Source organism: Lycium ferocissimum, chromosome 12 (genome assembly GCF_029784015.1).
Source record: "Lycium ferocissimum isolate CSIRO_LF1 chromosome 12, AGI_CSIRO_Lferr_CH_V1, whole genome shotgun sequence".
Lineage (NCBI taxonomy): Eukaryota > Viridiplantae > Streptophyta > Magnoliopsida > Solanales > Solanaceae > Lycium > Lycium ferocissimum.
In genome coordinates, this window is record NC_081353.1 from 18,580,156 (window position 1) to 18,603,568 (window position 23,413).

A 23,413-nucleotide genomic window follows, 5' to 3' on the forward strand; every position below is an offset into this window, starting at 1 on the left:
ATTCTCAAAGAAGAATTTCAACCGTGGAGCTTTAAGTTTGTCAATTCCTAAGTGGATTTTTGTCAATTTCCTCAGACTTTTGCTCAACCCACTCATCATAAATTAGTAGCTACATGAGATGTAACTCCATATTCCAGATCCAAATAAAATTTTGATTTGATGAAACAACATTCGAATCACATAGTTTGAAGAATTTCAAACTCCTCTGTTATTGATGGCTTTAGCCGTTTCAAAACCACACCAATTTCTATATGCATAAAAAAAGTCATATGCTCAAACAACAATTTCAACCATGTTGTAAATATGATAATATGGATGTCCATAACTTCTAGGAGTTAATTCACCATTATGTGCACCATTATATGTATTTATACCACACCTCCACTATTCCCTCATTCATCTCCCACAACCACATATTCTTCCCACCTTCTCAAAGGGTTAATGCCATATTCAAGACATTCTTGTAACCCCCTCTCTATGGAGTAGTATAAATAGAGATACGATATGTGATGTACTACACACTTGAAAGAAAAGAAGAAAGTCATCTTTACATTGTTTTATTCAATATTGTTCTCTTGTTCTAATATTTTATATTGTTACTTTGAGCTTGTTTTACAACATGTTATCAGCACGAGTCTCTAACTTCATTACCGTCGCTCTAAGTTGAGTCTACTCTTTCATCTGTTTTGATCATCATGTCGAATTTGTCGAAGCTTGAGTTTGTGGCACTTGATATCTCCGGAAAAAATTACCTATCATGGTTACTCAATGCTGAAATTCACCTAGACGCCAAAGGTCTTGGTGCCACTATTACTCAGGATAATACAGCATCGAGTCAGGATAAAGCCAAGGCAATGATTTTCCTTCATCATCATCTGGATGAAGGATTGAAGGTTGAATACCTGATAGTGAAAGATCCACTTGAATTGTGGACTAGTTTGAAGGAAAGGTATGACCACATTAAGGTAACGGTATTGCCCAGGGCTCGTTATGAGTGGATTCACTTACGGTTATAGGATTTTAAAACTGTATGTGATTATAACTCTGCTGTTTATAGAATTACTTCCCAATTGAAGTTATGTGGGGATAATATAACTGACGAGGATGTGTTGGAAAAGACTCTTACGACTTTTCATGCCTCCAATTTGGTATTACAATAGCAATACCGTGAGAGGGGTTTTAAAAAGCATGCTGATTTGATCTCATGTCTTCTTGTGGCTGAGCGGCATAATACCCTTTTATTGAAAAATCATGAAGCCCGTCCCACTGGAACTGCTCCAATCTCGGAAGCGAATATGGTAGCAGGACATGGCCCAGTTGAAAGAAGACAAAATAATCGGGGCCATAATAATGAACGTGGGCATGGTAGGGGCAAGGGACGATATAATAATTGTCGTGATGGTGGTCACCATAAAAGGGAGAACAATATGGGTTATCAAGGCAATCCTTCAAGGAGCCTGTCATCGTTATGGTTTGAAAGGTCACTGGAAAAATGAATGTCGGGTGCCTGAACATTTTGCCAGGCTTTATCAAAATTCCTTCAAAAGAAAGGCAAATAGAGGTGGTGCCTCTTCTGCTAATGCCCCGGTGGAGTCACACATGACTTTAAAGAATGATGATGAGGCAGGGCCTTCACGAAAATATGATGATAATGTTGAAGCTAATTTGGCTTTGAAAGATGATGATTTTGATGGGCTTGATGATATTACTCATTTGGAAGTTGAAGACTTCTTTGGAGATCAAAATTGAGATTTGATCATTTCACTAGGGAATGTGTTATGTTGTTATTTTTTATGTGTTTTAAGTTTTCCTTATGTTGTATTATTTTCGAGTAGTACTTAAGTTCTCTATGTTGTTTTCTTTTCAAGGATTAGTACTTAAGTTTTCTGTTGTTAGTTTCCGTATTTCTTACGATGTATTTTTATTTTTATGAAGATAAATAAAATTCCCCAGTCTTCAATTGGATCCACGATGAGTAATGGAGATATGTGCCTTTTGGATAGTGCTACAACTCATACTATATTAAGAGAAAAGAAATATTTCTCTCATTTGGTTATGAAAAAGGCCTATGTTAATACAATATACGGTAGTACAAAATTAATTGAGGGTTAAAAGCGACCTTATTACTACGGAGGAACAATATTGGCCATTAATAATGTACTGTATCGTAGCAAGTCTCAAAGAAACTTATTAAGTTTCAAGGTTATTCGCCAAAATGGCTATCATGTTGAGACTGCCAATGAAGGACAGGTTGAGTACCTTTATATTATTACAATGAAAGCGGGAGAAAAGTTTGTGCATGAAAAATTATCCGCACTTTCTTTGGGGTTGTACCATACAAGTATTGGTGCGGTTGAAACACATGTTGTAGTAAACAAAAGATTTAATGGTTCTAACAATTTTATCATTTGGCATGACTGGCTGGGCCATCCCGATTCTAATATGATGCGTAAAATAATTAAGAATTCACATGGGCATACTTTGAAGAACCAAAAGATTCTTCAATTTAAGGAATTCTCTTGTCTTGCTTGTTCTCGAGGAAAATTGGTTATTAAACCATCGCAACTAAGGTTGGGATTGAATCCCCCGCATTTACAGGAACGTATACGGGGTGATATATGTGGGCCAATTCACCCTCCGTATGGACCATTTAAATATTATATGGTCTTGATTGATGCATCTACAAGATGGTCACATGTGTGCTTATTATCAACTCGCAGTATGACTTTTGCGAGATTGTTGGCTTAAATAATAAGGTTAAGAGCACAATTTCTAGATAATGTGATAAAGAAAATTCGTCTTGATAATGGTGGTGAGTTTACATCTCAGGCCTTTAATGATTATTGTATGGCCATTGGAATAACAGTTGAACATCCGGTTGCCCGTATTTCATACTCAAATGGTTTAACGAGAATCAATGATTAAACACCTACAATTGATAGCTAGACCATTGCTAATGAGGACAAAACTTCCTGTTTCGGTATGGGGACATGCTATTTTGCATGCAGCAGCACTTGTGCGCATAAGGCCAACCAGTTATCATGAATTCTCCCTATTACAATTGGCTTTTGGTCAGGAGCCAAATATTTCCCATCTTCGAATTTTTAGATGTGCGGTATATGTTCCAATTGCTCTACCACAACGCACAAAGGTGGGTCCCCAAAGAAGGTTGGGGATATATGTTGGGTATGAATCTCCTTCAATTTTAAAATATTTAGAACCGATGGAACGGAGATTTATTTACAACAAGATTTGCTGATTGTCATTTTGATGAATCAGTATACCCAACATTAGGGGGAGAACATAAGCAGTTGGAAAAGGAGATTGATTGGAATGCATTATCACTATCTCATTTAGATCCTCCAATAAATCAATGTGAGCAAGAGGTTCAAAAGATGATTTATTTGCAAAATGTCGCAAATCAACTGCCAGATGCATTTACTAACCTTCCAAGAGTTACTAAATCTCATATTCAGTACAATGCCCCGATTTGAGTTGATGTCCCGGTAGGACAAACGGTTAATGCAAATGAGTCCAGGCCACGTCTGAAACGTGGTAGACCAATCGGTTCCAAGGATAAAAATCCTCGAAAAGAAAAAGAAATAAATGATCAAGATGATCATAATGTGAGGAAATTTCTCAAGAAGAGCCCGAGACATAATAAATGATAAACCCATAGAGGAGGTCCAGATACTTCAAAACAATGATAGTGAAGAGATCTCGATAAATTATGTCTCGACGGGGAAAAGGTGGAACCGAAATGATATTGTGGTCGACAATACTTTTGCATATAATGTTGCTGTTGAAATAATGCAACAAGATGAGGATCTTGAGCCAAAATTTGTCAATTAATGTAGACACAAAAATGATTGGCCAAAATGGAAGGACGCAATTCAACCAGAATTATCTTCACTTGAAAAACGTAAAGTTTTCAGACCAATAGTCCAAACACCTGAAGATGTCAAGCCAGTGGGGTACAAATGGGTGTTTGTGAGAAAACGAAATGAAAAAGGTGAAGTCGTAAGATATAAAGCACGACTTGTGGCACAAGGATTTTCGCAAAGGCCTGGCATTGATTATGTGGAGACATATTCTCCTGTGGTGGAAGCAATTACCTTCAGGTATCTAATAAATCTGGCAGTTCGTGAAAAGCTTGATATGCGATTGATGGATGTTGTCACAGCCTATTTATATGGCTCATTGGACCACAATATTTTTATGAAAATCCCTAAAGGATTCAAAGTGCCTAAAGCATACAAAAGTTCACGGGAAACTTGTTCAATAAAGCTTCAAAAATCTTTATATGGATTGAAACAATCAGGGCGGATGCGGTACAATCGTCTTACTGAATATTTGCTAAAGGAAGGATATAAAAATGATCCTATTTGTCCTTGTGTTTTTATAAGAAGGTCTGGGTCTGAATTGTCATAATAGTTGTGTATGTTGATGACTTGAATATCATTGGCACTCCTAAAGAGCTTTCAAAAACTGTAGAGTGTTTGAAGAAAGAATTTGAAATGAAAGATCTAGGTAAGACAAAATTCTGTCTTGGCCTACAAATGGAGCATTTGACAAATGGAATATTTGTCCATCAATCAACATACACTGAAAAGGTTTGAAAGCATTTTTACATGGATAAATTACATCCGTTGAGTACCCAGATGGTTGTGAGATCGCTTGACATAAATAAAGATCCATTTCGACCTCAAGAAAATGATGAAGAGCTCATTGGTGATGAAAATCCATATCTCAGTGCAATTGGGGCAACACGTATCTAGCCAATAATACCCGACCAGATATATGTTTGCGAGCTGAGTTTATTGGCAAGATTCAGCTCCTCCACAATGTGAAGATATTGGAATGGTGTTAAGCATATATTCAGATATCTTCAGGGAACAAATGATATGGGATTATTTTATTCTTATGAATCCAAGTCAGATATGATCGGTTATGCAAATGCAGGATATTTGTCTGACCCACATAAAGCCCAATCTCAAATAGGCTATTTATTTACATATGGAGGTACAACTATATCATGGTGTTCAATGAAGCAAACAATAGCTGCCACTTCTTCAAATCATGCGGAGATAATAGCCATTCATGAAGCTAGTCGGGAGTGTGTTTGGTTGAGATCAATGACTCAACATATTCAGGAAATGTGTGGTTTTCTTTTGAAAATGGATATTCCAACTATATTGTACGAAGATAATGCTGCATGTGTTGCTCAACTAAAGGGAGGATACATTAAATGAGACAGAACAAAACACATTTCACCAAAGTTCTTTTTTACTCATGATCTTGAAAAGAAAGGTGAGATAGATGTTCAACAAATTCGCTCGATTGATAATTTGGCGGATCTGTTCACTAAAGCATTACCAACCTTGACATTTGAGAAGCTGATATACAAGATTGGAATGCGTCGTCTCCGAGAACTAAAGTGATCTTTTCATTAGGGAGAGAAAATACGCGCTAACCATTCTTGTACAGCTCGCATAAAATATATCCAATCTTAACTATAACCTTTCATTCTCCTAGTTCATTCTGCTTTGCATGTCTTCTCCGTACTAAAATTTCGCTCGTAGCCTATCTTGTCTTACCCTCTTTTTTTTGTAATCATCCACTTTCCAATGTCATATTATTCACGGCCTTTACAAATAATTCCCAACACTAGCTCAATTATCATCCTAACTTCTCCCTTTTAGTACTGGCTTTTAGATCTTACTAACTTGTCTCAGCAGGGAACCTTACCTGTAGCCCAAACATCCATATCCGAGATATTATAGTGTCGATTGTCTTTATCTAACATTTGCATCTCTCAAACTCGCTTCCCCCCTTTAGGGGTGTACTTATACTATTACCCGATTATGCTCGCCCTATGTCCATATTTCCAGTCTTACTTAGGCGGCACTTTTATCCCGACATTTTGATCCTCTCGCCTTTCATTTACTCACTTTCTTTCTTTCCCAAATATTATCGTATTGGAACTTTCCAGCTCACCCTATAGCGAAAACAACATCGGCTTGCCTTGTAACATTCGTGCTCTTTTATTTTCCTTCTCGCTTGAACTTCGTTACTGCCGTCCGATCAATGCCTTCCATATATCGCCACGTTGATTGCCGGAATACATATATCCGCTGATATGGCCATGTACGGGATATCACGACACACCTCTATATATATACATGGTTATTAGCATCTCGTTTACCAAATATTCTCACACGCCACTTAAACTCACCCTAATTCTAAAGCGTGATGCACTCTTTTTCTCTTCACCGGTCTAATCCGCCCCGTTCTACGCGACCTCTTAAGGTTTCTGCCCATTTCGCATACTCAAATTTTCCTTAGATTACTCTAGCTTCTCATTTTCTTCTCACGTCTGAATTTGTAAGACTTTCGGAAAACTTCCCAGGGGGGTCACCCATCCTGAAATTGCTCTCACTCCAGCACGCTTAACTTTGAAACTCTGATGAAATATGACGCTTTAATGCTAATAGGATCGCGTCCACTTCACTGTATGGCCTTTATCACATAATCTAGAATAAGTTAAATTCTTAACAGATTCTGAAATGTTCTCATTCTATCTCGTTCCTCATTTGTTCTATAGCTCGTTTTTCCGATTCACGCTTGCCTTTACATTCTAGCTACATAGATTACATCATAACTTTGGCCACTTTCTCACTCGGCTTTCTTTACTTATTTCCATGACAATCCTTATTATATCCGCATTATATCTCATTCGTAATCAATCCTTTAATGTAGCACTTCTTAACCCTTTTGCCCCTTTCTGATCAACTTTATCCTTAATATCTTGCAAGCTGTCTTATCAATATATTCATATCCATCATAATTCTTTTCCTCCTTACTCTTGTCTTAATCATACTATTACTTCTTTCTCGAGATCAGCCGTACTTGCAACTTACTCAAATCTTACCATTACGGTGGACACGGCCTTTCAAGTCGTATTACAAACCTACATCTATTCTCTTTTTTTATTTCTGGGAAAATTTCGGCAGAGTTTCCTCTACATCTCTTACTATCTCAAAACCTGCACGCAGGAAATACCAACAGTGCCTCACAGGGCCAACATACATATATGCATATCATATCATATCACGGCCTCACAGGGCTCCCAATATCATCAACAATACGAAAATAATGAACATACCTCGTATGCCCAACTCAAGCACTCGTTACACTTTCTTGTTCACTTTCCCTTTTAATCTTCAACTTGTATTTCAATCGTACTTCAATATCTTACACGACATATATCTTTCATACCTTTGCTTACTGCGTGTTTTGTAATTTCCAACATCATCAATCACTTCCTTCTATCGGTGTCATTCTTCTTCGCAAAACCAAAGGTTAGTGCAAGAAATCTCATTCCCTATGACTTGGCTCTATGGCACTATCTCGGATGTGAAAGAAAGTAACTACCCTAGATGCCCGTAGCCTCCTATGTTTATAAATGTGGCGCGCTTCACACCATAAAATGGACTGCTACACGACTTTGCAGACAACCCCTAGGACGAACTCCAAGCGATACCAATTTGTCACACCCTAATTTTCGATAGGGCGTGATGGGCACCCGACCCTTACTTAGGGCCGAGCGAACCCGGCGACTTTCGTTATACTCATAATCATACTGGGCCCTTAAATCATAACATACATACGTAATGAAAGTTTTTCGAAAATCAAACATGCTTTTCATCTTTTCAAATCAAGGAAAATCTGTACACATATGAAACTTGCAACACAACGCATAATAATATGTCGGCTTACAGAGCCGACTACAAAACTAACATATCATACACGCGACACTGTCTGCAAAGTCTCTAACATAGCTCCAAATACCATAACAAAAGTACTCTGACTCGACAACACTCCGGAAAGAAATGGAGCTCGCCAATCCAGCTGGAACATCTTCCGCTAACATCATCTACTCATCTGTACGTACCTGCGCGGCATGAAACGCAGCCCCCGAAGAAAGGGGGTCAGTACGGAATATGTACTGAGCATGTAAAGCATGAAATACATTAAACAGAATCATAACTGGAGTAGGGATTACGGAAACAAGTATAAGATCCGAAAATCCGTAAGACTTGCCTTTGAATCATATATCATGCATGTCAATATCGTATCATCATATCATCATATATATATACACGTACCCGGCCCTCCGGTGAGGGACTCGGTGAATGAGATCATATAATCATCATGCATAGCCATCATATAATCGTATATATATATACGGCACCCGACCCTACGTGAGGGACTCGGTAAGTAAAATCATCATACCATCATATCATCATATCATCATGTCATCATATGCATATATATATATATATATATATATATATATATATATATATATATATATATATATACACCGGCCCCCTCTAGTGAGGGACTCGGTGAATAACGTGCCGACCTTTCGGGACTCGGTGGATAGAATCATCATATGCCATCCCGGACACCATCCCCATACCATCATATCATCACGTATACATATATACCATGCCCGGCCCTCTAATGAGGGACTCGGTGAACAATGCAATAGTTACTTGCACGAATACATACCCGGCCGGGACTCGGTGGATAGAATCGTTGAGGCATGCACGAGCGAGTAGTGAGAAACCATATGCACATAAATCATTATTACGGACTCGATGGAATAATCAAAGCGAACTGTTATTTCAAAACCAAGACAATAGTCAAATCAGGTTTTCTTCCGAATATCACTCGGGAACATATCAGACCGAACTTCAGAAACCATAGTTATGTATCGGAATCATAAGTATAAGAATCATCATTTCAGACTCAACAGATAAGCATATAATCATACTCGGGGGTCGAAAAAATAGTCATATTACGTTCTTTCAAGAAGTCATCAGAACTATACAAAGGAAAGTCGCGGGACCCACGGACGAGCGTCAGCCCAATCCGGGCCCGCCTATGGAAGTTAAAGCCATTATACGTTACGGAATCATTTACGAGCATATCAAAGCCATTCGGTTGTCTATGAAAGTTACGGACGTTCGTAGTTCTGAGAACTCTTTTGAACACAAAACTTTTTATGCAACATTTGAAAACCAATCGTACAAAGACATATAAACCATAGCTTGACCATATAAGGATGCCAACATCAAGAAGCAAATATGAATCATAAACATGCTCGGATTTTACGAATAGAATTACCCCCAAAGCTCATAACATATCATAACTTACTTGCATCTAGGACATGCCAAAAGAAAAGAAGGACAAGCTTTACATACCTCGTCCGCTTCTCAAGCTAATCCAAACTTACGTCTCGGCTTCTCAAAATCTACAACACGCCATTAAATACCAATATTAACTAAAGGCATTTAGACATTCAATTCCAAACTAGCACTTTATTCTACAGAAATTTGGGCAGCATTTCCCCTATAAGTTCAACAACCCCGAGAATTCAACTCGCCAATATTACCAACAACAATACCAACAACCATTCCAACAACATCAATAATGAATTCAAAACGCATTCTAATATTAGTAACTCCTTTCTATACAATTCGAAGATATTCCATTTTCATTCAAATCAACCGCATATGATCAAACCAACATCAATATTCATACGTTCAAGTACTAATCCAAACCATTTAAACAAGATTCAAGAACACTTCGGACAAACCACAAAATATTCAAATCAGCCCATCCAATACACCAAACAATCCGAAACCCTCCAAGTTCAAGAAAACAATTAACAACACATTTCTTCCTTCCAAATTCATCAACCACACCAACAATCCACACGATTAACAACATAATTCTCACAATTATAGAAACTACATTAAAATTCCATAAGCTTCTAAAAATAGCCTATGACGATTACAACCTCAACTTGGATCATGAAACCTTCATTTTACATCACGAAATTCACAACAACAACAACCAAAACATATTAAATAGAATTAGTCCTTCACTTCTACACTATACCGCACATACACGGCCACACACACAACAATTACAACTTCAACTTGAACCATTCAATACCTTCATTCTCATTACATAATCCATGACAACAACAACCAAAATACTAAGTAAAATCAATTCGCCATAACCTACCAACTTCTTCACTCGGCTAGGCTTGTTCTTGCAAGAATGAGCACTTTGCTTGTTCCAACAACTACTCCATGTTGTAGAGGACCTTCCAATTAGTTGAAAACCTAGAAAAAAATAATTTTTTGAAGAAGAATTTTTTATCTTCTTTTTTCCTCCCATGGCCGAATGGCCTCTTGTTCTTTCTCCATGCTTCTTGAATTTTCTAGGGTGCTAAATGATGAAGATGACTTAATTAGTCATCTTTTGCCACATATGGCCATTTTCATGAATTATTAAGTTTCCACAATTTCACTTCTAGCCCTTAATTTTCATGTAATGCTTAACTTTTCTTAATTTACTTTTAACCCCAAATCTTTCTTATTCCAAGTTTACCCTTAACACTCCATACCAATAAAAAGATGAATATGCAACTTATGCACTTTTAACAAAATCAGAAGAAATTACAACCTTGTCCTTAACTTATCATGGTTAACTCGGATTATCCCAAGGTACAAAATACGGGATATAACAATTCTTATTTCTGAATCGATTCCCCACATAACTCCAAAACAGTTCCCAAGAACTCTTTTGGCGAATTTCTGAGGCTAGGGCTAAAATACTTTTGAGAGGTAAGTCTCAACCCTTCACTTTGTTCATTCCATCATCACATTAAGTTTGATGATTAGTTCAAGGTTCGCTAATGGTGAATGAAAGGACTAAAACCCTATAACTTAAGAAACCCTTAAATAATGAATGGGTTAATGATTTTATTGTTGTTTATTTATCTAAGGTTATGGATTATCATTTCCTAGGGTGGGAATTCAAGTTCTAATGGATGAGAATGATGTATTGAGACTTAGGGTTTCATAAAGATGGTAACTTTGGCATTAGAAAACCCATGAATGGGAATAGTATGATAGTTGGGGTTGATTTTATGTTGAATTCACACTTACTGATAGTTCATCCATTTGAAAAGGATAGAAGTAGTTGGGTTCTCTTCCCCAATTGTTGTTTGTTTGAGTAGATGATCCATTACTCACTTAGTGTTATGATTGCTAAACTTTGAATGTTCTGAAGCTTTGCGAAAGGGGAAAGCTATTGTGGAGTGATTGCACTGTTCCAGTTTTACTTTGAGGTAGGTTACAGTCTACTTGAGTTAGAATTTGATTAGTTGATTGTATATGTTATGAAATTGATACGAAAAGCATGATTAGGGTTTCTGACATAAAGTGTGGTTGCAAATTCCTAATTTTGACATTGATTTATTTATTATGTGATGAATTGTTATCATATGATAAAGAAGAAGTTAATGAATACATTTCTTGTTGACTTCGAGTAGCCCCTTATTCATGCTATTGATGAACTGATTCGTGAGTCTTGATATGACTTGTGACATAGTGACTTATGTTCCTTAATTTTGATTTATTGACTGTTTACAATCCCTTATTGATTGTTGGGACGAAAATACAGTGAGATGAGAAAGAACATATAAATATGAAAAGGCACATTTGGCAGGGGGTTAGGATGTGGCCTAGTTATGGGCTCGTGATCCGAGGTCAGTTCCGGAGTGAGTGGTACATGAACACCATGGGTCCCCTGCAGGTCATGGCTATTTGGACAAACAATACCATTTAGCATGTGTGTATAGCTATGTGACAGAGTTGAGATAATTCGTGAGTTACAGTTGTGTTGGTAATGACATGGGTTGAGTTACTCTTATTGATTGCTGTTTGTGTGGGCTGATCTTATTTCGATGTTTGATGATTTTTGTTGATAATTTCATATGGTTTTGTTGAGATAATTCATGAGTTACGGTTGTGTTGGTAATGACATAGGTTGAGTTACTCTTATTGATTGTTGTTTGTGTGGGCTTATCTTATTTCGATGTTTGATGATTTTTGTTAATAATTTCATATGGTTTTGTTTTGTTGTGCCTATCTGTCTATTCTAATGATTTTGTGATTTATGCATCACACTAATCTTAGTTGGCCGATGATATCTATTGGTACATCGTGTTTGTACTGATACTACCTTGCTGCATTCTTTTTAGAGCAGATTGTGATCCAGCAACATCTACCAGACCTCATATTTAGCGTGAGGCCAGTTTCCGATAGATTTGAGGGTGAGCTCCTATCCATGCCAGGCCGCCTGAAGATCTTCTTTTATGTTTATTTCCATTCCAAACATTACTTTGTTATTTCATGCATTTGTTATTTCCTTAGACGGTTTATCTTTTAGAATCATTGTACTATGACTTTCGGATTTCTGGGTTGTAATAGTTAGACTTCTGCATTCGTATTCATTTATGGCAAAACTGGACATTTTAGGTTATTATTACTTTTGTTATATCCTTGATTTATCTATAAGTGGTTAAGTAATTGGTAATCGTTTGGATGGGTGGTTAAGTAGATGGTTCGCCCACTAGGGGATTTGTGTGGGTTCCACTCACGGCTACTTGGGTCATGACAAAGTTAGTATCAGAGCCCTGGGTTCATCGATCTCGTTGTACAAGGAAATGTCTAGTAGAGTCTTGTGGATCGGTATAGAGACATCCTTACTTATCTTCGAGAAGCTATGGGACACTAGGAAAGTTCAAATTATTTATTTCTTTCGTGCTACTTGATTCCAATTGGTATCTGAATGATTCAAATTGGTATCTAACTTTTCTTTCTATTTTCTCATAGATGGTGAGGACTAATGTGGCAGCAGCAACTAATAAGGTACCCGTGCCGGCTTGGGGCCCGCAAATTATGGTGAAGGCCAGGCCAGGGGTCGTGGCCGTGGTAAACGAGGAGCCACGGCTCGGCTAAGTGATCTCTGCTACCGTGTCGAGCCACGCTGAGTCCCCCGAGCCTCAGGTAATTCCAGATGAGGCAGCAGAGTTTGCAGCAACACCAACTCAACCTGATATTATAGCCCCTCCAATGTTGTCAGATGTAATGGTTCGAGTGTTGAACTTGCTAAATGGGTTGACAGAGACAGGTGTGTTACGAGCTGTTCCAGGTGCTCAGGGTGCCCGAGTGAGTGATCCAGCTCCAGGCGAAGTTCGTGCTCTGGGGTTACAGTATGCTGCAGGTGTGGTTACTCGTATAGATGAGGCTCTAGGACTGGAGGTATTTCCTAGACCAGTGGGAGGTCCGTGCTGACCGGGGATGAGCATGATTTATTTTGGAGGTTTTCTAAAATGAAACCTCCAGAGTTCTTTGGCATCGAGGTTGAGGATGCTTATGAGTTCATTATGGACTGTCATGAGAGGCTCCATAAGATGGGGGCTGTGGAGAAGTATGGTGTTACACCTCGCCCTCCCAGGAGCTAAGGACATTCCGTACTTATGGATTATTTTCAGAGAAATATCTTATGGAAGGTTAACGTCATGAGCATACAGGGGAGGTAAGCCATGACAAACGGGTGTTACACCTTGAAAGAATTTCGTATCATTAGTACCGTTACTAGATGAACGTGAGCTCGGAGAGGCCATGGAAGTCTTATAAGGCTAAGAAATACTTCTAACAAGTAATAAGAGGAGAGCTAAAGGTTCCGGCGTCAAGCGGGTTGGAGAAAGTAAGTTGTCAAAGCTTTGGCAAAACTGGGCAAATTTCAGACAGAATTTTTTGTCCAAATTGAGCGAGGTATATCTCCTAGCATATGAGGAGTTATGGAGTGAATAAACTATCCAAATTGAAGGTCGAGTCTAATTTACAACGCAACAAACGGTTCGTCGATACGACATCGGAGTAAAAAGTTATGGGTATTTTAAAACGGACTGCCAGAAGTCTGCGAACCTACGCGAAAATCCTTAAGGCCCACTAATTCGACCCAATGGAGCCTAACCTGACCCACACACCTATAAATACCCCTCTAACTCATCATTTTTCATCATTTTCACCACTCATAAACATCTAGAAGCCTCCATAATCATCTCTCAAGGTCCACACTTCAACGTCAATCAAGCTCGGAAGACTTGGGGTATCATCGTGGTATCGTGGTTGTTGCTGAAATAAGGTGAAGAATGGCGGATTTTGGAATGCAAAAGCTATCAAGGATCAATTCAAGTTTAGCAAGGTAAGATTCCCCCTCCGTTAGCATAAATTCGTAATGGGTATCACTAGAATTAGCTCGAATTGGCGAAAATGTGAAGTAAATCTATGGAAATTGTTGTTGATGGATTTTTATGGTGATTTTGACAAGTTGATATGGAAATTGAATTGGGAATTGGATTGTTGGTATTCGGTTTTATTAAATTCGAAGATAAACTCATAAATTATCACGTTTGGGCAAAATTAATGGAATTAATCCCATAACGGAAATTATTGGTAAAATCCAATGGAAATTGATATGGGTTAATATTGGTATTGTTGTTGTTGGTAATGTTGTCGACACTTGGGATGTCACAAAAACAGGAGAAATGCTGCCCGAATTTTCGTAACTTTGGATAATTGGGAAAATTAGCACCAAAATATTTGCATGCAAGTCGAGGAGAACTCACCTCGGATTTGCATGTGCTCGTATAGAGGCGGAGGAAAGGACAAGCTTGAGATAGGAAATCCCTTCAGGCAGCAAGTTAGAGAATAAGGTGTGTAAGGTTTTCGCTATCGCTTTCCTTGGCACGAATCAATAGACTCCCTAGCGTGCATTATCAATCCATTCGAGTCTATTCCGGATTTCCTACATTTTACGAAATATATATATTTTACGAAAAATACATATTTTATGAGAAGTACATATATTTTATGAAAGATGCATATTTTTCCTAAAATCTCTATTTTTACGAAATTTTCTATATTTTATGAAATTAAGTAAATGTCCCCAGCTAAGTCGTTCATTGTCTCCTATTGATGTGTCCGTATAATTTATGAAAGATCCTTATGATATTAATGTGAGAATTATCATTTGATCATTCCTTGTCCTCGATATGTGTTCCATAATGTATTCGGAGGTTACGACCTAACGTCACTCCGAAAGGTCCGATATCATTCCCTTGGCTCCTCATGCATTTTATATATATATGTATGTATATGTATGTATGTATGCACTATTTTACTAACACTGAGTTGCGCTATAGTCGGCCGGATACGATACGTAGATGTGCGACCATTGATCAGTTGGGTATTCACACTGAGGCCCATTAGGGCCGGGTACGTTATGATATAATGATGTTTTCCCAAACGCGAGGAGGATGATGATATGATGATGATGATATACATACCGAGTCCTGAAAGGGCCGGGTACGCTTCACACCGAGACCCACTAGGGGGCGGGCACGTTATATATATATATATATATATATATATATTACTTGCATATGAAAAGTAATTTTCTCGCGCATGGCATATTGTATGGTTTCAGATGTCATAGGTTACCCGTTATCACTACTCTCCCATGTTTACATTTATATTTTACTGATGTCATTACTTTCCTGCCTTACGTACTTAGTACTTTTATCCGTACTGACTGACCCACTTCTGAGGGCACTGCATTTCGTGCTGCAGGTCTTAACAGGCAGAGCAGAAGAACCCTCTCAGTAGGATCACCAGTTTCAGTGGGACGTTAGCGAGTACCATCATACCCGGCTTGCTAGTTGGATATTTATTGAGTCTTCAGGTTATGTAAGTGGCAGATGTACGTACTTCTAGATGCTCATAGACAGTGTAGTGGGTGTCAGAGTCATGAATGTTTTCATTACTTATGATATACATGTTATAGCCTGGGCGGCTATATGATATTTTATGATGTTCATGTTGTGGCCTTGTCAGCCAGCTTATGTATATAGTCATTCACAAAGAGGTTATGTTATCCTTGTGTTAGGCCTTTCGGTGTACCGGTGCTCTTATATGTGCGTGCAAATGATTACGATTAGGATTGTTGAATTAAGGTTATATTATGTCACGTCAGGTGGTACTTGGCTGTTAGGGTCGGGTTCCCGTCATGCCCCTCGTCGGGCTATGACATATGGCGTGGAGTTTGAGACCTTCCGGCTCTTGGGTGATGCAAAGTTATGGTGGAGGGCTTTTGTAGAGTGCAGGCCAGCGGGATCACCTCCGTTGACATGGACTCAGTTTTATCAGGTGTTCTTAGACAAGTATGTTCCTCATACTTTGAGGGACTGTAGGCATGATGAGTTCAGTAATATTGAGTAGGGTAATTAATCTGTGGCTGCTTATGAGGCTTGGTTCCATTCGTTATCTCGTTATGCCCTCCGGCTTGTGCCTACTAAGGAGGAGAGGGTTAGGAGATTCGTGAAAGGGTTAAACACTACTCTTCAGGTTGTCAGTTCTTCAGCTTGCAGCGACAGGTGCTTCCTTTCAGGAAGTGGTGGATCATGTTAGGACCGTCAAGGGTGTTAGGCAGGATGGTTACAACAAGTACGCAAAGAAGAAAATCCCGAAAGGATGGCTCTTTCTCTAAGGGCCAGAGTTCCTAGGTCTATTCGCGATGCCCTATTCAGTTAGCCATGCAGGCTTCAGTTTGAGGCCCATCAGGGGCCAAGTCAGCACTATTCCAGTCAGCTAGGGGGTTTGCAGTCCAGAGCTCTAAATTATGATGGTTATTTGGCTTCGTCCGTTTCTATTCAGCGTCCGGCACTAGACCGCAGATGATTCAAGTGTGGTGATAAGGGGCATTTCAAGAGAAATTATCCCTGACTTAGGCAAGGTGGCAAGGGTACTCAGCTTCAGACTCCCAGAGCTCCAGCATCAGGTAAAGGGGGAGGATCTTATGGGGGTAACCGCGTTCAGTCTGGGCATGGCGGTCACACAGTTGGTAGAGGTGGCACCCAGCCTAACAGAGGTGGGTTTCAGTCTGGTAGAGGTGGACATTAGCCCGGCAGGGGCGGAGCTCAGACAAGGCAGATTGATCGCAATGGTTCGCAGGCTACTATCGGACGGGTTCATTGTTATGCCTTTCCTGGCAGGACAGAGGCTGAGGGCTCAGATGCGGTCATTATAGGTAACATCTCAGTCTGTCACCGGATGGCTTCTGTATTGTTTGACCCGAGATCTACATTTTCTTATCTGTCTACATATTTTTCTATGGGTCTTGATATGGTTTGTGATTTTCTTGATGCCCCTATACATGTGTCTACTCCAGTTAGAGATTCTGTGGTTATAGATAGATTTTTTCGATCTTGTACTGTCACACTTATGGGGCTTGGCGCCTGAGTTTATTTAGTGATTCTAGATATGATAGATTTTAATGTCATCCTGGGTATGAGTTAGTTAGCTCCTTATCATGCAATTCTGGACTGTCATGCCAAGACAGTCACCTTAGCTATGCTCGGGGTGCCTAGACTTGAGTGGAAGGGTAACCTTAGTCCCTCCCTAAAGAAAATTATTTCCTTTATTCGTGCAAAGAATCTAGTGGATAGGGGGTTCTTGGCTTATTTGGTACATATCTGTGATACTAGTGTTGATGGTTTATCTCTTGAGTCAGTTCTTGTGTTATGTGAGTTTGCGGAGGTGTTTCCCGCAGACTTGCCGGGCATGCCCCCAGACCGTGGCATTGACTTCTGCATTGACTTAGAGCCAGGGACTCACCCTATTTCCATTTCACCATATCGGATGGCGCCAGCAGAGTTGACAGAAATAAATGAAAATTTTTAGGATCTTCTTATTAAGGGTTTCATTCGTCCAAGTGTCTCCCCGTGGAGCGCTCTTGTTCTATTTATGAAAAAGAAATATGGAACTATGCAGATGCGTATTGATTACCGCCAGTTAAATAAAATCACCATCCGAAATAAATACCCCATCCCTCGTATTGATGACTTGTTTGATCAGCTTTAAGAGGCTTCTGTGTTTTCGAAAATTGATTTGAGATCGAGTTATCATCAATTGAAAATTCAGGTAGAGGGTATTCCTAAGACAGCTTTCTGGACTAGGTATGGGCATTATGAATTTCTTGTTATGTCTTTCGGGCTTACTAAGGCCCCAGCTGCTTTTATGGATTTGATGAATGACATTTTTAATCCATAGTTAGACTCCTTTGTGATAGTGTTTATTGATGACATCCTGGTTTATTTGAAGAGTAAAGAAGATCATGAAAGGCACTTGAGAGTTGTTCTTGGGTTGCTGAGGGACAAGGAGTTGTATGCCAAGTTCTCTAAGTATGAGTTTTGGCTCGCGTATTTGTCCTTCTGGGGATATGTGGTTTCGAAGGAAGGAATTATGGTTGATCCCAAAAAGGTTGAGGTAGTGAGAGATTGGGCTAGGCCTACATCAATGACAGAGATCCGCAGCTTTGGGGGGTTGGCCAGTTACTACCGTCAGTTCGTGAAGGGGTTCTCCTCTATTACTTCGCATTTGACCTGATTAACTCAGAAAGAGGTACTTTTTCGGTGGTCCGACGAGTGTGAGGAAAGCTTCCAAAAGCTCAAGACTCTATTGACTAAAACTCCTATTTTATCTTTGCCCGTGCAGGGTAAGGACTTTGTGGTTTATTGTGGCACTTCTCGTTCTTTTTTGGGTGCTGTTCTGATGCAAGAAAAGAAGGGATTGCTTATGCTTCTAGTCAGCTGAAGGTTTATGAAAAGAACTATCCTACTCACGACTTAGAGTTGGCAGCGACAGTTTTTGCGTTGAAGTTTTGGAGGCACTATCTCTATGGTGCCCGTTGTGAGGTATTTACTGATCATCGCAGTCTTCAGCATGTGTTTACTCAGAGGAATCTTAATTCTAGGCAGCGGAGATGGATGGAGTTGCTTAAGGATTACGATATTACTATCTTGTATCATCCTGACAAGGCAAATATGGTGGCAGACACTTTGAGCAGAAAATCAGCTAGCATGGGTAGTTTGGCCCATTTGATTGCGTCAGAGCGCCCGTTGGCCAGGAAGGTTTAGACTCTAGCTAACAGTTTCATGAGGCTTGATGTGTCTGATTAGGGCAGAGTGTTGGCTTGTGTTGAGGCGAGATCATCGTTTCTGGAGTATATTAAGGCCAGATTGTTCGAGGATGTGAGTTTGAGTAAGATTCAAGATAAAGTCTTATGTGGTGAGGTTAAGGATGCCGTGATTGATGATGAGGGTGTCTTGAGAATGAAGGGGCGCGTTTGTGTTCCCCGTGTTGGTGATTTGATTAAGACAATTTTAGCCGAGCCTGACAGTTTTAGATATTTCATTCATCCTGGTGCTACCAAGATGTACCGTGACTTGAGGTAGCACTACTGGTAGGCTAGGATAAAGCGTGGTATTGTTGAGTTCGTTGCACAGTGTTTGAATTGCCAGTAAGTGAAGTACGAGCACAAAAGACCTGAGGGTATGCTTCAGGGAATGCCCATTCCAGAGTGAAAGTGGGAGAGGATAGCGATGGATTTTATGGTTGGTCTTCCAAAGACCTTGGGTAAGTTTGATTCTATTTGGGTCATTGTTGATAGATTAACCAAGTCTGCCTATTTCATACCGGTTCAGATTACCCATATTGCCCAGAAGTTGCCCGAGTTTTATATCCGTAAAATTGTTCGTCTGCATGGGGTTCTTGTATCCATCATATCCGATAGGGGCACAACGTTTACATCCCAATTTTAGAAGACTTTGCATTTAGAACTGGGTACTAGATTGGACCTTAGTACAGCTTTCCACCCTCAGACAGATGGCCGGTCTGAGTGGACTATTCCGGTCCTAGAGGATATGCTCCGAGCTTGGGATCAGTTCTTACCATTGGCAGAGTTTGCATATAATAATAGTTACCACTCGAGCATTGACATGGCCCCGTTTGAGGCTCTTTATGGGAGGAGATGTAGGTCTCCTATTGGGTGGTTTGATGCATTTGAGGTAAGGCCATGGGGTACAGATCTTTTGAGGGAGTCATTAGATAAGGTCAAGGTGATTCAAGAAAAGCTCTTGGCGGCCCAGAGTAGACAGAAGGAGTATGCGGATCGAAAGGTACGAGATCTTGTGTTCATGGTTAAAGAACAGGTCTTGTTAAAGGTCTCACCCATGAAGGGTGTGATGAGGTTTGGGAAGAAGGGTAAGCTTAGTCCCAGATTCATTAGTCCATTTGAGATTCTTACCCGTGTGGGGGATGTAGCCTATGAGTTGCCTTTGCCCCAGGTTTCTCATGTATGCATCCAAAGGTTCCATGTCTCTGTGTTGAAGAGATATCATAGTGATGGGTCATTTATCATTCTTTGATATTCTGTCTTGTTGGATGAAAATTTGTCCTATGAAGAAGAGCCTATTGCAATTCTAGATAGAGAAGTTCGTAAGATGAGGTCAAAAGAGATAGGGGCAGTGAAGGTTTAGTGGAAGAACCGTCTCATTGTGAAAGCTACGTGGGAGATCGAATCCGATATGCGCAATAACTATCCCCAGCTTTTCACTAAGTCGGGTACTTTTTCCCTTATTTCTCTTCCTTGCCCGTTCGGGGATGAACGAGTGTTTAATTGGTATCTGATGTAACGACTAGCGGGTCGTTATAGGGGTGACTTAGTAAACTAGACCTCCATTAGGAATTTCGAGACCGCGAGTGATTCCGCAGCATATTTTTATGTATATATGCATGTTTGGTTTACGTCTGTAGAGTCCCAGATTGGTGCTGGGATTTTTGGGTGAAAAACTAGTGGGACCGCTGTAAAGAGTTCGTCATAGCGGGTAGGGGACAGCCTTCGCGGGGTAGGGGAATTAATAAGGTCCGCCATTGCGGGACTGCTGTAGTGGGAAGTCGACCATTGCAGCAGTCGACGGGAGGTAGAGTCAGCATTTTATATTCTTATTTTCGAACACATTCCCCACATAACTCCCAAACAGTTCCCACGAACTCTTGTGGTAAATTTCTGAGGCTAGGGCTAAAATACTCTTGACTGGTAAGTCTCAACCCTTTACTTTGTTCATCCATTATCATTTTAAGTTTCATGATTAGTTTAAGGTCCGTTGATGGTGAATGAAAGGACTAAAGCCCTAGAACTTAAGAAACCCTTAAATAATGAATGGGTTAATGGTTTTAATGTTGTTTATTCATCTAAGATTATAGATTATCATTTCCTAGGGTGGGAATTCAATAATGGATGAGACATGATGTATTGAGACTTAGGGTTTTATAAAGATAGGAACTTTGGCACAAAAACATCTTGTAAAAGGGTGGAACTAATTAGAAAACCCATGAATGGGAATAGTATGATGGTTGGGGTTGATTTTATGATGAATTCACACTTAGTGATAGTTCATCCATTTGAAAAGGGTAGAGGTAGTTGGGTTCTCTTCCCCAATTGTTGTTAGTTTGAGTAGATGATCCATTACACACTTAGCGTTATGATTTCTAGACTTGAACGTTCTGAAGCTTTTTGAAAAGGGAAAGATATTCCGGAGTGATTGCATTATTCTAGTTTGGCTTTGAGGTAGGTTACGGTCTACTTGAGTTAGTCTTTTATTAGTCGATTGTATTTGTTATGAAATTGATAGGAGAAGCATGATTAGGGCTTCAGACATAAAGTGTGGTTGGAAATTCCTAAATTTGACATTGATTGATTTATTATGTGATGAATTGTGATATGATAAAAAAGAAGTTAATGAATACTCTTCTTGCTGACCTGGAGTAACCCCTTATTTATGCTATTGATGAGTTGATTCTTGACTCTAGATATGACTTGTTACATGGTGACTTATGTTCCTTGATATTGATACATTGACTGTTCACAATTCCTTATTGATTGTTGGAATAGAAATATAGTGAGATGAGAAAGAACATATAAATATGAAAAGGCACATCTGATAAGGGTTGAGGATATGGCCTAGTTATGGCTCGTGATCTGAGGTTAGTTCCGGAGTGAGTGGTACATAAACACCATGGGTCCCCTGCAGGTCATGGCTATTTGGGAAAACAATACCATTTAGCATGTGTGTCGGGCTATGTGACAGAGTTGAGATAATTCGTGAGTTACGGTTGTGTTGGTAATGACATGGGTTGAGTTACTCTTATTGATTGTTGTTTGTGTGGGCTTATCTTATTTCAGTGTTGGATGTTTTTTGTTGATAATTTCATATGGTTATGTGCTGTTGTTCCTATCTGTCTATTCTATTGATTTTGTGATTCATGCATGATGCTAATCTTAGTCGGCCAATGATATCTACCGGTACACAGTGTTTGTACTGATACTACCTTGCTGCATTTTTTTGAGTGCAGATTGTGATCCAGCGATATCTATGATACGATCCTACTTGTGGAAGACATGGACTCAAATAACAAATATGCGGAAACAAAAGATAGAGTAGAAATCAAAGATGAGAAGTCAAGAAATTGGAATGAGAATAGAAAGGATAGGAGCAAGACCCAATTAGTAAAGGAATTATGGGCAAACTTAGGTATATGAAACTTAAACCCTTCTAATCGATTCCTACTAACAAATCTATACTATTTGATAATCAACCAAGAGTAATCCAAATGAATCCACAAATGAACAACTCGATTGAAAATCAATGGAAAAGTGTTTCATAGCCAACGATGGAATCCACCATGATTAACTATCACTAATCACTAGATTAACACTACACTAAACTACCAAACAAACTATCACTCAATTTAGAGTATTCATCTCAATTCAACATAATCTAGGTAAATGAAATTTCTAAGTCTAGTATTTATACTCCTAGACTAAAGAAGACTAAGTTATTACAAATATGTCATTAATGAGGCAAGGGCCTTGTTTGACTAGTTGGGATGTTGACTTGGAATTCGAAAAGTTTCTTCCTTGCACAAATAGCCATCATCCAATCCTTAAAGCTTGCAATTGCGACCATTTGCATGTATGCCCCTTCTTTGCATGTTTGGCCACTTTTACGTTTCTACCCCTTTGCACATCTAGTCACTTTTGAGTGTTGGCCTTCTTTCTTGCCCAAGCCTTGCCTAAGCTACCTTCCATACATCGTAAGCCATCTTGTGTGGCTTGTAGGAGCCTCGAAAGGCCTCAAAACGACTTCCTCATCTTCCATATAGCTTGAAGTCTCACATCTCGTCCTTGAATGTATGTCTTGAAATAAAATGTGCTAAGTAGGATCATATCATCCTCCAAAAACTTCAAAAGGATTTGTCCTCGAATCCGAACCTGAAAACCAGGGAAGACATACGAAAACATACTCCTCAAGGATCGAGGGTTAGCACAAAAAGTAATAACCATACATACATGCCAAGGATGGACAAATTTGTGGTACAACCACACATCAATAGCGATCATGACTAACAAGTGCTACATACGAGGTATTAAGAAGTTGATTCCTCACGAGAGTTCATGACATAAGGTAAAGTAATAAATCCAATGGATGTAAAATATGAAGCATGTAATGCTACATTGGTTCTATTTGACATGAAGCACCATGAAAATTCAATTTTTAAGCAAGGACTCTTCCAAGATA

At 39.3% G+C, this 23,413-nt stretch overlaps 1 protein-coding gene across 1 annotated transcript; it reads left to right on the plus strand.

Moving 5' to 3' along the window:
* Nucleotides 1-695: 695 nt before the first annotated feature.
* On the plus strand, nucleotides 696-1,160 carry LOC132039091 (uncharacterized). Its single transcript, XM_059429635.1, has 2 exons — nucleotides 696-949; nucleotides 1,058-1,160. The coding sequence occupies exons 1-2, from the start codon at nucleotides 696-698 to the stop codon at nucleotides 1,158-1,160; spliced, it is 357 nt and encodes a 118-aa protein (XP_059285618.1).
* Nucleotides 1,161-23,413: the final 22,253 nt, after the last annotated feature.

What these genes read in the sequence shown, in the direction of transcription:
- LOC132039091 (XM_059429635.1), top strand. Translation starts at nt 696, where the DNA reads ATGTCGAATTTGTCGAAGCTTGAGTTTGTGGCACTTGATATCTCCGGA. An exon ending in TGGACTAGTTTGAAGGAAAG is followed by an intron (nt 950 to 1,057) that starts GTATGACCACAT and finishes TGCTGTTTATAG; the next exon opens with AATTACTTCCCAATTGAAGT.